This window comes from Pinus tabuliformis, chromosome X, assembly GCF_031772625.1.
Source record: "Pinus tabuliformis cultivar Carrire ecotype Pingquan chromosome X, CPIR1, whole genome shotgun sequence".
Lineage (NCBI taxonomy): Eukaryota > Viridiplantae > Streptophyta > Pinopsida > Pinales > Pinaceae > Pinus > Pinus tabuliformis.
Genome location: NC_142308.1, coordinates 1,273,749,334 through 1,273,766,410, shown reverse-complemented (window position 1 = coordinate 1,273,766,410; position 17,077 = coordinate 1,273,749,334). Strand labels below are relative to the sequence as shown.

Below are 17,077 nucleotides of genomic sequence, written 5' to 3'. Positions count from 1 at the left end.
GCATTTGAAATTTCCTATGCGTTGAATGGTGCGATCAAAGACTAGTAAATATGTGTTGAAGATGCATTTGAAATCATGGAACGTTGGTATGTGAGTTGAATCGTCGGTACGTATATTGTTATGAGATTTGATATACATTATCAGTAGGCTTGCAATCATACTTAAAAAAAAAATACATAAATTATGAAATTCAAATAGAATTCATGATTAAGTAATCTCACAATGTATTGGCATGCTGAAGAGGCATTGAATGCATCCTAAATCTTTATATTTTTTTTTTTATATACAGTGGAATCGGCAACAGGGGCAGCCTCGCGACTCGCGTTACACGGGGTCGATTCTGACCGCTACCTATATAACCACTGGGAACATGTGCCCGCCCCTCTCCACAGCTCCGTTTTAGTCCGGGGGATTTGAACTCGTGACCTTCAGTGCGGAGTCGCCTTTCTAACGACTTCCCGCGATGTGATTACCAACTCGCCTACCCCCGTGGGGCTTATAAATACTTTCACTCACCATATATTTTTCCAAATTCCTCTTTCACTATATAGAGCAAGGATAGAATTCCTTGGTTATCCATATATGGTAAAGGTGTTGGAGCAGCACTTTAGAATTCCTTGGTTGTCCATATATGGTAAAGGTGTTGGGAGCAGCACTTGTGAGATTCACTTGATTCACCATTGAGAGAATATTTTTCACTATTTTTTTCATAACACGCTACTCAATTGCAGTGATCTAGCATTTGTAGCTATTTGTATTTACAAGTTCATTTATGGTCAAAGCTAACACCTATCTTAAGTTGTTGAAAAGATGGCCATAATTGATGATGCATACAAGATGTTGAATATCCTCATTCATTCCACTGTTGATGAGATGTTTAAAATCAACAAGGATACTTTGTCTGATATTAGAACTTGTTTGAAAAATGCACAAGAGAAAATAGAACTTGTGTAGCTTAAGTCACAGTTACAATGAGATGAGTTACAACAACGTAAGCATCATTCAAATCTTGTTTTTGTTCAGAACAATCCTCTATTTGAGGTTGAAACAAACACCCATCAACAACCAACACGTAATCAAGTTAGTAAAGTTGAGTATGATACCCACCAAGTACCCATTTCAAGAGTAGATGTGCACAAAGATGCAAAAGTTCAGTATGCACTTCCCAAGCCCATCATCGGACCTTGGGAAGATCTTGTCAGTAACAAAAAAAAACAAGCCTTGGATATAACAAGAATGTGTCCTCTTACATCCCAGAGTATTAAAAGCCAATCCAATTTCAAAGTGTTGGGTTTCTTTATGGCAGTTCATCTTCACCTATTCCTGCTCTCCTCCACAACAAAAAATTGTCAAATGCAAACACTGTAATCGAGTTGGCCATGTGAAAGATCACTATTTTGATCTTCATCCGTCTGAGTATTGTGGTCACACACTCATCATTCAAACAAATTCTTCATAAACAAATCTCCTACATGAACGGAGATTCACCTTGGATGGATTACTTCTTGGCAATGGAATTCAAAAATCAAAAAGATATTTCGCTCATATCACAAAATTTATTCATGAGTAATAAAAGATATTACAGTTTATTTTTCTTCATCTTCTCACCTTGTATTTGATAAGAGGGGAATTGATGGTCATCTACTAGTTTCAAAGATAGATCAAGCGAGCGAGCCACAATTTGAACCTACTGCCTGTAGTTACATCCAAAGACATCCATACCAAGGTAGCCAGAGATAGAGAAGCCCATACCCTTAGTATGGTACAAAGGAAGTAGGGTATGTTACACGTGTGCTTATACTTAGTAAGAAGACCATCATAGCTCATGCATTATTTGAGCTATTCTTCTCAAACATATGGTATATTTTGGACAAGTTTGTTCAATTATAATAATTGATATGCGAACAAATTTATGAGAAATGACGGACACTATGTGGAAGCATTCACAATGTTTCATCCCCATATCAATGGGTATATTGAGGTTGTTGGTATAATTTTGGTGTATCTATTAAGAACTTATATTATAAAACATCCCAAGACTTGGGATGAATAAATGATGCATATTCAACATGCTTTTAATAGGGCATTACATTTTCCACCCAAAAATCTTCCTTTAAAACATCAAAAAAATGCATGATGAGGAAAATAGAGAAAAAAAGATCATATATATCGATTTGAAAGCACAAGAGCATATCAATAAGATTTAAGAGAAGTACAATCTTTTTCATGTGAAATATAACACTCATCACTAATTTTGTGGCAAGGCTAAAGGTTTGATTCTATTTCAAAAAGGAACAAATGCAAGGGGAAACCATGAAGTTGAACCCTTTGAGATGCAAATCATTCGAAATCAATAAGTAGGTCAATGATAATTTTTTCAAATTGAATCTACATCCAACATGAGTATATGCATTGAAGAAGGTGGTGAATTTGTATTTGTTTAAATCATCCCTGATAGATGGAGAAGAAGTATAATATTTTCCTACAATTGAAGATTTTGTATTACATGCACTTGAGGATATGGAGGAGTATATAGTATTGAAAAATGGGGTTTGAGATACATGTAAAAGAAAATAAGAGGTATTAGAGATTGGAATCAAAGGGAAAATCCCAAAGAGAGCTGAGTTGTATTAGAGAAGTTGGAGAATTGTTTCCCCATCTCTTTGTAAATTCTTTTTGGCGACAAAAATCCCTCCACCAAGGAGGTGTGATTCAATTGGATCATGTAACAAATGAAATGGCTAAGTACTAAACATTGAATCTTCTCTCAAAGGATTAAATTAATCCTTAAACCTATTGTTAGGTCTTGGATATTGTATTTTAAAATATTAGCTAATGTGTCTTTTAAAACTTTGGTTGAAGCCTCATGTTAATCCTTGGAATGGGTTGAGTAGAGGTAAAGATGAGCTTGGATGAATTTGGAGGTGGAGTGTTACCTTTGCAATATGCCATTTACACCCAAGAGAAATAGACTAAGTAAATTTTTGTGGGGTGAAGGTAAAGAGATTATAGTATGGAAAATGGGGATAGACACCTCCAACCTTTGAAATATCTCTTGTTAAGGGAAATCAACCAAGGCTAAGGAAAAGGAAAGGTGTGGTGGATCCTTGGAGTACGATAAAGGAGGAGTGTACCTCCACCCAAACTAAAACCATGGACGACAAAAGCTTTGTAGAGGCAAGGTGAGGAGGGACATGGCTTAGAGTATGAAAAATGAATGATACATTTTCCCTTCACCCATAGAAAACAAACTAAGATAAAGGAAGGTGAGGTAGGACCTCAGAGTATGGAAAAGAGAGAATGATGACTCTTTCTCAAATAAAAGTACATGGAACAAAAGGTATGTGGAGGCAATGCAAGGTGGGGCCTGAAGTATGAAAAAGGGTGGAAAGGGAGGGGGATGGGTGCTACATTGATACCCTTTGCTCATCACCCCTAACTAAAAGGAACACAAAAATATTGAAGGGAGATATGTAGGTCTCACAACTAATGACCATATGTTATGTGGTAAGAGAAAAGGAACCAAAAATATTTTTTCTTATGCAATTGGAGCTCAGGCATCCACAAAGGATCATGTTACTAAATCTTGGAATCATCTAGCATTTCAAGAATGGGAGGACAAGTTAACAAATCCCGCAAGTAAGGAGAAGGCTATCGACACTGATTCTTGGGGGGATTAGCCCTCCAGTTGCTAGATGTCGATATAAAGAAACTGAGTGAAAACAAATGGGGGTTTTAATTGTTAGGGAAGAGAGAGTTTCTTTTACAATTAATTCAATTCTCGATCTTACAGAGAAGGAGAAATTGAAGTAAATAGAAAAAATAGAAAATTGGTCCTCGAAGGAAGAGTATGATAATTCAAGGGAGATTTTTGACTTGCTACCCTTGAGATTGGTCATGAGAAAAAGCTCTAATAAATCCCTGTAATATGTAATCACCTCAAATTTAATTAAAAAATTGAACATAACCAATTTCATTGTCAGAGCTTTCCCACATTGATGTTTTCTCTAAATATTTACCTTAAGTACACAATGATGTAATTATAACTGAGTAATAAACTTGAAGATAAACATTTAATAATTAATAGAAGCTTTGTATTGGTGAAGAATGTTGGCCATATGCTAATCAATTAAGGATCACAATGCTCCATTCCTTAAAGTCGGCTCATGTTAAGCTGTTAAGCTTGGATATTGAAGGAAAAATGATGAAGGATTTCCATTGAAATGATGTTCCTATGTTACACTAGAAACTCCAAGAGGCATCTAATGTGAGAAAGTGATCTCTCCAAACTTGCTTGCATAGCGAGATATTACTCCACTAAAGTCATTGGTCAAAATGATGTGATCTACTATTAAATTTTTGTGGCACACAATGCAATTTACATATAGGCATTAATCATAGTGTTGTTTATGATTGAAATGTTATGATACACAATGTGGTTTCTATGTTATTTTGTCTTCCCATTTTACATGTATTTTCCATTGTTTTATGATATAGCCTTATTTAAATTTTAATAAAACCTTTCTATTCTTAAATCAATGGTAAAACAAAACTATCTCATTTATAAATAAAAATATATAACTAAACCCTCGATAAAACCTAAATAAAATAAAAATCCATACTGCACATTTAAAAGAAAAAAAAACAAAATATGTGTATAGTTTTATTATAAATTTAAATGAAATAAATCAGGAAACACATTTGCCCATAACCATGACTTATTTCATTGCAATTTTTCCTCATTTTTTACTTCATTTATGGGCTATTATAAGAATTGTAAGCCATTATTGAATTGAAATCACTATCAATTTAAGTGGCATCTTTGAATGATTTTAAAGGAGAACAAAAGAGGAGATGATGGCAGGACTTCGTGCGTATAGGGTTTCTGCAGGGTTTATTGCCGCCGTCGCAGTTACGGATGATGCAGGGACGGATTGGGGACTGCCTGCAAGTCACATTGCGCTGCAAGATAAATTCAAGACGTGGCTTGGGGCCCTTGACGGAAGGATGAAACAGGTTTTGAACCATAGCAATCAGGTTTTTGATTGTTTCTTCCCCTTTTCGACATGTATCGTTTTCCTCAGGGCGAATCTGGACACCCCTTTTCGTTGTCAGGGGTTTTATGCTTTAAATATTTCGAATCACACACAGCAACAGATTGTTTCGCCCTCGTTAAAGGGTGATCTACCCTGGTTGTTTTGTTTTGATGGCGGAAATGGGAAACAGAGCCGAATGGCAATTTCTCTGTCCTTTTTTGGTTCTTCGAGGTGGCATGAAACGGATCCGCTCTCCCTCGCTCTCCATGTCAACAGATCTGGTCCTTATCTAGCGGATCTGGCAAATAATCAAAAGATGAGCCTCAGCGCGAGTTCAGATCATATGCCTCCCTTGGCCCCAACGAGGGACGGCATCCAACGGCCGATCTGGCAATCAGCTTCTGAAGGGAGGCTCAATCAGAATAGGTTTGGTTCAGATCCATACGATCTAGGCCATATCCGACCACAGAATGATCTGAGGCACCAGATCGACCTCGATCAAGCCTATATTCAGGGGCCAAATATGCCCAGAACAGAGTCATCCCAGACTGCCAGGTCTGGATACCAAATCTTTGTTAAAACGCCAAAAGGAACCACAAGCGTGATCTGGATTTATGACGGCGACAGGGTCTCAGATCTGAAGAACAAGATCGCTGATCAGACTGGCTACCCGGGTAAGGAACAACACCTGTTAAATGAGGGCAGATCGCTACAGGAAGGCAGAACCATGCAAGAATACAACATCAAGCCAGGCTCCACAATCATTCTCAATATGAGAATAAGAGGTGGAGCCGAAAACGCTGGAACTAGCTCACAAAACAAAGGGTCTTTTAAGGAAGCAGTGAAAGGCAAAGGAAAAAGTCCCTCAGCTGTCAACGAACCTCCGGGGCAGTACATTGTAGATCAGCTACCAGAGATCCCATCTATCTCCATCGAAATACCAGAGGTAAAAGAAATACATTCAGATTTACAGAAAAAAGCAGTTATTTGTAGATTTAATGGTTTTTGGCCTAAAACTGATGCACTGTATCAATGGATCTATTCGACTTGGACAAAAAATTGCCAAATCTACCTATACCCAAAAGGGTTTTTTATAGTATGCTTTGAGACAGAAGAAGAACGGGAAACAGTTCTCAACCAAGGGCCATGGTTCTGGGGCAGTGCTGGACTTTTCATTGTACCTTGGTTTTCTGATTTCGATGCCAACACCATGGTGGTATCAAGGATGCCAGTATGGGTTAGGCTGCACAATCTCCCTTTGCATTTTTGGCATGCAAAGGTGCTAATAGCAATTGGAAATACCCTGGGGAGAACATTAAAGTTAGATAGAGATCGATATCTGAAAGGAATATTTACTTTTGCCAGAATATGCGTTGAGGTAGATCTCAGCCGAGGACTACCTGAGAGCATCATTCTGAATTTCAATAATACACAGTGGAAACAACCCCTCGACTATGAGAATACTGCCTTTAGATGCCGGGGATGTCAACAAACTGGACATCTGTACAATGCATGTCCAAATCAAAATAAGAGTAAACAACAGCAAAGGAAGCAGAAAGGATGGCAGAACATAGATGCCGTATATAAGAAGACAGCAACAGCAAAAAAAGAAGAACAAAATTCAGCAAACGAAAAGGATCAGGATAATAAGGATAAGGAGACAGATGAGGGAAAGGAACAAGAGACCCAGATGGAAGCAGGTGGTAATAAACGAAGTCACAGCCCTGAAGGATCGGATTCAGATAAGGAACAACCAATGTGTACGATGGAAAACCAGCTAGCCGTTCTTGACTCCCCTCCCAACACGGATGGTTGGCGAAAAGTGGAGAAGAAGAAGGGCAGGAAGACTTAGGTCAGCAGGGTTTTTCTCTAGGCTGCATTCCGGAAAATGGAGCAGCTCTCTTTTACATGCCTTTAGGCAGTGCTGTATATTGCAGGCTGTGTGATTTTTACCCACACAGCTAAAATGAATGCTTTTTGCATATGCTTGTAACTTTTTATTTTTAATAAAAAGTTCGATTTTTTCCTTGGAAAAAAAAAGTGGCATCTTTGAATAATATATTTGATAATGTCCATGTTTTGTAATTTATTATTTAAAAAACTAATTTATTTGATTATGATTAATGTATTTAATTAGATAATTATTTTATGGAAAATGTTTATAATTTTCAAAATGTTTTATAATTGGGTTTTTTTTGGTCAAATAAGAGTGGAGCCTTCTATTAACCGCAAGAAAGATTACATATGTTACATGGCTTTACAATGTAAGGATCAACAAGGGCTAACCCTATGAAGGGTAACCAAATACATAACCCGAAACAAACCCGAAACCATCTAAGATCTCGTGAGATCCGACGATCACAAACACTCTCATCTCGGCAACATGTGCCCCTTTTACCTGGTTCACGGACCCGAAATGATTGTGAGCCATTGGTTTATAAAAGTTCGGGTCCATTTTGAAACTTAAGCTTCGATTACTTATAGAACCCGATGGTTGATCTGACGGTCCTCCGAGATATCGGAGCGGAAACCTGCACGGTCTTTAATTTCCTTTTCGGACCCGATGAGGATTATAAACCATTAAACTAAAGAGCATCGGGTCCGCTTTGGTGGTTAACCTTCGATTGCTTTTCCGCCTGATGGCCATTTGATTACAAAGGCTGTCAAGATCCGTGGCCGACGACCTACTAAGAGGCCTGTTGTTTACCAAGTGCCTCTCCCCTGTGGAAAGCTCTGTTTTAAGCATTTATCTTCTCCCTTTTTTCCTTTTCTTCTCTTTTTTATTTTATTTTTTTATTTAGAAATTAACTGTTAAAAATGACTTACACTTCCGCTTTCTCCTGCTTCCACTAGTCTTCCTTCTTGTTCAGTCCTAATAGTTTGGAAGTTTTCCATGTCTTTGTCTACTTGTCTTTGACAATCCTCATGCAATTTCCCCGAGGGTGTTGAGTCCCATGCATATCTGCTGTAAATTTGTTTTCAAAACACTCCTTCATTCGCCAAACGATCAACTAGCATATTGGCTTTTCGTCGCACATGAACAAAGCTGGTCATTCTTAGGGTTTGTAGGTGGGAATGAATACATTGAAAGACCTGTAAAAGTTGCCAATGTTTTGATACTTTTCCATGTTGCTTTTCCATTACAAATCTTCGTGGCCGCATTAATAACCAATTCCGACTCTAATTCAATGATGACATTATGAGAATTTGACTCAATTAGTATTTCGAGGCACTGCTCTAAGGCCATGAGATCCGCCATGTTATTTGTGGAAGTTCCGAGATGACTATGAAAGATGTCCTTTATGCACCCATGCTCATCTCTGATGACCCCGCCAAAACCAGCCATCCCTGGGTTACCTTTGGAGGCTCCATCTATGTTAATTTTCAAGAAACCATGAGGAGGAGGTTGCCAAAAATCTTTACCAACATTTATCCAGCTCACATCCTTGTGTATGCTCTGGGGAACTAGCGAATGGAGACCCAACTATAGCAGTATACGAGTGTCCTGGGGTAGAGTCGGGTTCTCAAGAGGTCTCCCTAACATGGCACCAACAATATCTTTGAGCTGTCTTAATATCTGTGCAATAGTGTTCTGGGTTGAGCCAGTTTTGCCCTTGAAAATCCTACCATTGCGTTCTTTCCAGACGTCCCAGATTAAGAAGCCTGGAACCAGAGTCCAAGCATTGTTGATGATCTCATTTCCTGAGAAGTTCCTTCTCCAATTCCTCAAAGTGTTGGTAATACTGAGGCCATCCCTGTCAGTTTTCCTGAAGACTAAGGCCACCCAATCCCACAATGTTGAGGTGAAGGGGCAAATGTTGAGTAAGTGTTCCATCGTCTCCTCTTGTGTACCACACAGATAGCATTTGGATGGGCCAACAAAACCTTTCTTTAGAAGATTTTCCCAAGTTAGAATTTTTTTTTGTTGAACTAACCACATGAACAACTTTATCTTCATCCAATGCGGGTGCTGCCAGAGGTTCTTCCATGCCTTATCAGGGTTTTGATAATCCAACCCTAGAGATATTTGTTTGGATTTTTTGAGGTTAAAGTTACCTTCTATGTTTCTTCCCCATCTTAGTTGGTCAGACGAGGATGAAACCAAAATCTTCCTTTGTTCCAAGTCCATAGCAAGAGAGTTTGCCTAAGCTTTCAAAGGGATCTCTTCCCGGTAGCCTAGATCCTTCCATATTCTCCATTTTCCATTGTTCCTTATCTGCTCCCAGAAGTCACTTACCATGTATAAACATTTGTTGTTGATTTCATTCTTGAGATCAGTTAGTTCTTCCATAAACAGGTTTGGTTCTTGCTGCCAGTTGTCCTCCCAGAATCTTGCCAGGTTCCCATATCGGATCTCCCAGAAGTTGTGCTGCTGGACAATGCCTCTATTTTCCCAAGCAAGATTCTAAATGTGGGAGCCCTTGATAAGCCCAGACATTCAAATATGATCCCTTTCCTGCCAACTTTTTGCATATTTCTGTTTCCAAAGCTTGGCCCATGGGGTTGCTGATTCCTTGAGCCACCTCCACCAAAGCTTTGTACCTGAAACTCTACTGAGGATTTCGGGGTCATGAAGCCCCGAACTTCCATGGGCCTTAGGTTTTCATAGCTTATCCCAAGATACCAAAGCCCATTTCTTTTTCTCTTCCCCTTTGCCCCAAAGAAAATCTCTTTGAATGTTCCTGATCTGTTGTAAAACTCCTTTAGGAACAGGAAGAGCAGACATTATGAAAATGGGTATGGCCTGTAGGATAGCTTTTGTGAGCACAAGGCACCCTGCTAAATTTAAAGATCTGCATGTCCATTTCCTGACCTTATCCTGAAGTTTGTTAATGACCGGCTCCCACACTCCCCTGCTTAGAGGTTTGTCTATAAGGGGCATTCCAAGGTACTTAGAGGGTAACTGATCCCTTTGGAACCCTAGAATTCTGGTAAGATTTCTCTGAATAGTAATGTCAGTGTTAAAAAAGAAAACTTTTTATTTGTTAAGGCCTACCTCTATACCAACGGCCATAGCAAAGTCATTCAAGATTTGTTTAAAAGCTTTAGCTTCTTTGACCGTGGGAATGCCTTGCAGCATAGTGTCATCCACAATTTGTTGGTAAGTTGAGGTCGCTCCATCTATGGTGAGTTTCAAACCCTTGATTCTTCCTTCAGCACTTGCCATTTTTATCGCTCTGCCTAGCCCTTCCATCATGAGCACAAAGAGGAAGGGGGAGAGCGAATCTCCTTGTCTTAGTCCCCTAGAAGGCATGAAGGTTCTTGGGGGTGAGCCATTAATCATGATTAAAAAACTGGTCGTGGATGCAAGGGCCATAACCCATCTAATCCAATTGTGGTCAAAACCATAAGCTTTCAACACTGCCCTGATGTAAGACCAGCTTAGCTTGTCATAAGCTTTCGCTAGGTCAAGATGTATGATCATACCAGCTTGCTTGTTGCTCTTTAGAGAGTGTACCATCTCATGATCTTGTATGATATTGTTGAGAATTTGTATTCCTTCCACATAACCAGTTTGCTCCTCTAAGATGAGAGCTGGAAGAAGGGGCTTGAGTCTTTCAGCAATCACTTTTGAAATAATTTTGTACACGACATTACATAAAGCTATGGGTCTGAATCTATCCAGCGTGATGGCTTTCTCCTGCTTTTGAATCAAAGCTATGAAAGAGGAATTGAGAGTCTTTAGGACCGACATGGATCTTCTTAAGTCTTCCACCACCTCAAGGATGTCTTGTTTGACTGTTTTCGAGTATGCTTTGAAAAAGTCCACATTGAAACCATCTGGGCCAGGAGCTTTCCCATTTTGCATCTCGTTGATAACTTCACTGACCTCATCTTCAGATACTGGCCTATTGAGATTATGATTGTCTTCCCTTGTGACAAGCTTGGGAATGTACCTTGTGAATTTATTAATGAACTGTGACCTGTCTAAGAGAGGCTCCTTTGCAATGCTAAGGAAGTGTTGTACTAGGACAAATTCCATTTCTTTGTGGGTGACGAGCTCTTTCCCTTGAGAATCTTTGAGTTTTAGAATTATGTTGTGTGACCTGTGACTCAAAGTTGACTTGTGAAAAAACTTTGTGTTTCTTTCCCCTTCTTTAATCCACTGTACTCTTGATTTCTGTCTCCAGAAAATCTCCTCTTGCCTGCACCTGTCATCCCATTCCTTCTGAAGAGCATCTACTTGAGATTTCCTTTCCTCGTTAAAGCCATCTGTGATCATGAGCTGATTAATCCCCTGAAGTTTTTGTTCAACTTCTTTTTTGGCTTCGAAAATGTTACCAAACTGTTTTTTGTTCCAATATTTGAGTCTGACTTTGATGTGTTTAAGTCTTTGTTGTAGCATGAACATTTTGGTGCCTTGAAAGGCCAACTCTTTCATCCACTATTTATCAATATTGCTGGTGAAGTCAGGGTGAGAAAGCCAGACATTTTCAAACCTGAAAGGTCTGTTCCTTGGTGTGCCCATAAAAGTGGCTTCAAGCTGGACAGGCTAGTGGTCTGAGCCTCCAAAAGGAAGGATTAAAGCTGACATGTCAGGGCCTATGAGAAATAGGTCCTTTGAGATCATGAATCTGTCTAGTTTAGAGGCAACTTGAGAAGCCCCTCCTCTCTTGTTGTTCCAGGTGAAGGTGCCATTTATTGTTTCAACATCCACTAATCTCATGTTATTTATGAAGTTCTAGAAGGCAATGGAGTCTCTGCCTAGTGTTTTGGTACCCCCTTTTTTCTCTGTAAGAGATTTGATCATATTGAAATCCCCTGCTAGAATCCAGGGTATATTAGGATATCTTTGTCTTAGCTCCTCAAGGGAAGTGAGAAGCTTGAGTTTGTCTTTTAGTTTTTGAGGACCATAGACATTTGTAATCATGTAACTCTCCTTATCACCCACTGGTTGTATTATCAACGAAAGATAGTTCCTGGATGCTTCCACGTCTAGGAATCCAAGTTTTTAGGGATCCCAAAGCGTAAGAATCCCTCCTGCCGAGTTGTCTGCCTTAACCTCTAGATACTCTCAACCATTTGTTGTATATTTCTCTGATTTTATCCATCGAGCATTTTGTTTCTTGAATGAAAACAATGTCTAGTTTTTCTTCTTTTGTTTCCTTTTACTTCGTAGGCCCCTAATATTCCACGCTGTAAACTTCATTAAGAAAGGTTTGTAAAAGAGTAACTAGTGAGATCTTTCATCTTACCTAAGTTGATCATGAGTTTTCCACATTCTGTCAGCAACTCATTCTGTCTTTTCCTTTCTCTTTTCCTACCCGGGTTCTTGGAAGAGTGCCTCGGTGTTTCCTCCATTGTCTTCATCCCTCTATTTTCTTAGTTGTCATGGTTTCTTTTGACTCCGTAACTCTTCGATTGGGATCTCCATAGGAAGAGTTGTGAACCTTGTCAAATTCCTCTTTTGGCAGGGAGTCAACTCCTTTGGTAATACCCTGCTCCAGAAATTTTTTTAGATCCAAGTTTTCCTTCTCAAGAATCTCCTGTAGTTCATGATCCTATGTTCCCGAGTCACTTGGGGTCATCTCATGGTCTCTGCTGAGCTCCACTATGCTCGATAGATCATCCTGTTGCTGGCTGTTCTCTGGTATGTCCTCCATGCTAGTATCCCTATCCTTCTCATTGGTCTTAGTCTCTGATTTCTGGTTTTCCCTGTTGTTTCCAATTTCTTCTTCTAATATTTTGAAACTATTATGGCTTAGTTGTCTGTCCTCGTTGATTTTCTTTTGGTGCCGCTTTCCTCCTTTCCCCTTACCCTTGGGATCTTTGCTTGCGGTTGTTTTTTTGTTGCTTTCCAGGTTGTTTAATGGGCAGTCTCTGTATAGGTGCCCATGTTCATGGCACTTGCGACACCTAAATGGGACATGCTCATAGTCCACCGCATGCACCCATTCCTCATCATAAACTTCTAAAATGATCTCGTCTGGGAGTGCCCTAGATAGGTCCATTTCCGCACAGATCTAGGCAAAGGAAGTGTATTCGCCTCTTAATGTCGCATATGATGTCTTTATAAAATGCCCTAGTTTATTACCAATAGCCTTTAGAGACTCTGGCAGCCAATAATCTAAAGGAATGGAGTAGAGTCTTATCCATATCGGTACTGAAGTGAACATTTCTTGTTCTAGGACAAAGTTCATCACCCATGGTCACATGTATAGGCCTGCAGTAGCGTAAAAATAGGGTCCTCCCTCGAACACTCTGTCTTTAGATTCTAAGCTCGTAAACACCACCGTGAAGAAACCCTTGGATCCAAGGTGAAGGTTTATTTCTCCTTTCGGTTTCTAGTGGTACCTTATCCATGCATGTAAGGCCTTCTCCGTCAACCAAGTTCCCATAAATTTGCATATGATTGTGTGTTTTGCCATGTGATCTCTATGCACCTGTAGCACTGGGTCACTTAAAACAACCTGAGGAGTGATGGTCGACTTGGGTTTGCAGCCCCCTATCGCCCTCAAAGGTGCAACTTTCTGACTGTTGCCCTCTTTCCTCTTCTCCCTGCTATCTTCCTCATGATTTGCTCTTTGTTCATGAGATTTGATATTTCCTGTGTTAGTGTCCTCAGTGATCCCCTCTGTTGGTTTCTTGAAGTGATGCAGATCAGTTTCCTTGTTTCTGTTCGCGACTATGTGATTGTAGGAGGGAGCAGAACTCCCTCCTCCACGACCCGCCATGGTCACCAGCTCCAAACCCTGACTCAAACCCTAGAAAAAAAAATTCACAATCAACTGTTCCGTTTTATAATTGGGTTATTATAAATATAAAGTTTTTAATAAATTTAATGAAAATATGAAAATTAGTACATATTTATAGATATAAAAAATATTTAAAAATTTTATTATTAAAAATTAAATTAAAAATAATTTTAAATAACATATTTTTATGAATGGTCCAATTGAATTAAAGCAGAATTAGTTTTACAACTTTTTATTATAGAATAATTGGAAAGTAGAAAACAAGTTTTTATTTTAATTAATTTATAATATAATATATATATATATATATTGATTGATAAAGTAAGTGTAAATTTTTATTAGCTTTATAATGAAAAAGTATAGAAAAATTTCTAATACTTTATAGGATAAAAAGTTTTCTCTTTTTATAATACTAAAAAAGTGAAGGAAACACATTGTTTTAGAATGGTGTGGGATAATATTTTTTTATCTTTTTCTTGATACTTAAAAAAATGATGGGAAAAAAATTTATATATATAGAAATTGAATATATATATAATTTCAATATATATATATATATGTCAATTTCAATTTCAAAATATCTATAATTCAATAATAAACTCTTAATTCATTTAAATTATGAAAGAAAAAATAAGAAATACCCTCATCAATGTTTCTTATTATAAAAATAAAATTCTAAAATAGATCAATCTTTCAAGACTTTTTTTTTCCTAGAATATAAAAACAAAATTTTAAATAAACTAATTTTTAAATATTTTTTCTCCTTTGAATCTTATATGTCAAAATGGTCTCCCTTTAAAATCCTCAATATCATGATAAAATTTAATTCACGTAAATTATTAGAATCTTTGCAATTTAAAGTGTACAATACCCCGTAGCAACATCATCATGCATAGTCAAAACATGAGTAACTAAAACATTCCCATGGTGATTTGCAAGACATCTTATGAAATGTCTCTTGGTTTGAGGCTGTCTTATTTCTTCATTTTAAGGAAGACAAACTCTTGGATTCTTAATTTATTTTTTTGTATTTGCAAAAATCTAGCTTGGATTTTTAATTTATTTTTTTTATCTGAAAAATCTAGTTTTAAATCAATTGGAAACAATTTTAAGTTATACTATAAATAATTCTTGGTTCAAGATTCTTGTATTATTTGGGAAAACAAAAACTTTTATATTCTTAATTTATTTATATTCTTAATTTATTTTTTGCATTTGAAAAAATCATAAAAATAATATTAAATTATATTACAAAACCAAAAAAAAAATTCTACTACAGAACCAAAAAGATGATGTCCACTAGATTCCCAATATCTCATCTCACCCTTGCCAAAACTACCAACAAAAATTAGAGTATGACACTTTGACCTTTAGCAACACTAGATTCCCAATATCTCATCTCACCCTTGCCAAAACTACCAACAAAAATTAGAGTATGTCACTTTGACCTTTAACAACATTAAACCTTTGTAGCTATTACAGTCCTATTCATGAAACCTCAAAACTAACCCCCACAAAAATTAGAGTATGACACTTGACCTTTAACAACATTAAACCTTTGTAGCTGTTACAATCCCATTCATAAAACCTCAAAACTACCCAACAAAAACTAGAGTATGACACTTGACCTTAACAACATTAAACCTTTGTAGCTGTTACAGTCCCATTCATAAAACCTGTGTACTAGTACTGGTTGCAGTCGATCTTTATAATTTGCCTCAAATTTCATAACATGCATTTTTTATATATGGTATAAATAGGGACGGAAAAACAACCATTTTCGGATCTGTATAATCTTGCTGTATTTACATCCGAGTATCTATATTCCCACAATTTGTTTTCCTGTGATTGTAATACGGACTTTTTCTGATCTTGCTGCGTATGCCCTGGCTTTCCCAAACTTAGAAAAAAAATTAAAAAAAAAAATGACCAGATAAAAAAAAAATCTATACAATACGATAGTGAAGAATTAAACAATTTCCTCCCAAAACACACTGCCAGACCCAATCTTTTATTACAATTTAATATACCAAATCCATACAGTACTCACAGGTTCAGGGATTTCAAAATTATAAAACAGCAGTAAAATCATGATAACCTAGGGGTGATTCAAGAAAATGAATTAAAGGCAGAAGAGCATTTAACAAATCAAGCCAGGGTTTAGTTACAGAGCGCCGGAAAACCTCGTCGGTCAGCCGAGAAAAATATGTACTCGGATAACAAGAGTGAAAATCGCTAAGAGCCCGAAAAATATAAGGGTGTGCATCAGAATCGATCTGCCGCTAGTCTCGAGGTTGCTGAATTCTAAGGTCCGCCATTTGCCGGGGAACTGAAACAAGAGCCCCGGCGACAGCAACACGAACAGAACCACTCCGACCGCGACCGGTCCCCAGTCCGCCATTGCTATCAAATTTGTGAGCTGTCTTCCACAGACCAAAATAAACCACACGGATGCGGAGAGATGGAATATTTGGAAGCCCAGATGTGAGCAACTCAGGCGGGTGGATCAAGAAAGGGCGAAAAAATAGGAATCCGGAAGGAGACCCAAAGGTTGCGTGTTCGAAACTCTTAGAATATGTCTTGCTTTTAAGGACTAGATTGGGCTTCAAAGTCAACCGGATATAGAATGATTAGTTCAGCATAAAATTCACTAATTGCGGTTTGACGGAAAGGGCCACCTACAGGACAAATCTTTCACAGGGTTACATTTTCCTCCTACATTATTGATTTTTTTATTATGTGGAACTGAATTGATGTATTCCCCAGCTAAGCAAGATAAGGATATGAAGCTACGTCATGGGCCTTTCACTTGGGTTATGGATTTTGGCATTCACAGCTCAGTGCTACCCTGATGTGATGGATTCCATACCCATTCCCAACAACCTTGAACTTGTCTGGACTCTCTGGTAAACTTTAATGTAAAAAATATGTATTTTCAGAAACTAATTTTCAAAACCAATAAATTCAGATAGGGTGGAAAAATTATTAAGGAACTGTTTGCCGATCAAAAGTGGTTGGAATTTTGGCAAAAAAAATAAGAAATCTTGTTTTTTGAATCATGTTTTTGATGGTGGAAATGGATTCAGCCGCACCAAAAATTTGTGGAGCATTCAAAATTTTGAAGTTTGGCAACTATAACTTGGATTTACAAAAATTTCTGCAGATTTTATCAAAATCTTGCCAAAATTTCTGTAACCTGGATTTACGAAAATCTCTACAGATTTTATCAAAATCTTGGCTAAATTTCTATAATTTTCAGGACAAAAAGACAGTCTCGTTAGACTACTAAGAGTTGGTCTAATGATTTTAGTTTACTTTTAAAAAATTAAAAATTCCAAATAATTA

The 17,077-nt window shown here is 37.7% G+C and overlaps 1 protein-coding gene across 1 annotated transcript; it reads right to left on the bottom strand.

The window, feature by feature from the left end:
• Positions 1–15,850: 15,850 nt before the first annotated feature.
• Positions 15,851–16,350, bottom strand: LOC149144637 (uncharacterized). The gene has a single exon (XM_089448749.1). The coding sequence runs from the start codon at positions 16,131–16,133 to the stop codon at positions 15,924–15,926; it is 210 nt and encodes a 69-aa protein (XP_089304875.1). The 5' UTR covers positions 16,134–16,350; the 3' UTR covers positions 15,851–15,923.
• Positions 16,351–17,077: the final 727 nt, after the last annotated feature.

Excerpts from the sequence above, each read along its gene's own strand:
- LOC149144637 (XM_089448749.1), bottom strand. The coding sequence starts at position 16,133 with ATGGCGGACTGGGGACCGGTCGCGGTCGGAGTGGTTCTGTTCGTGTTG.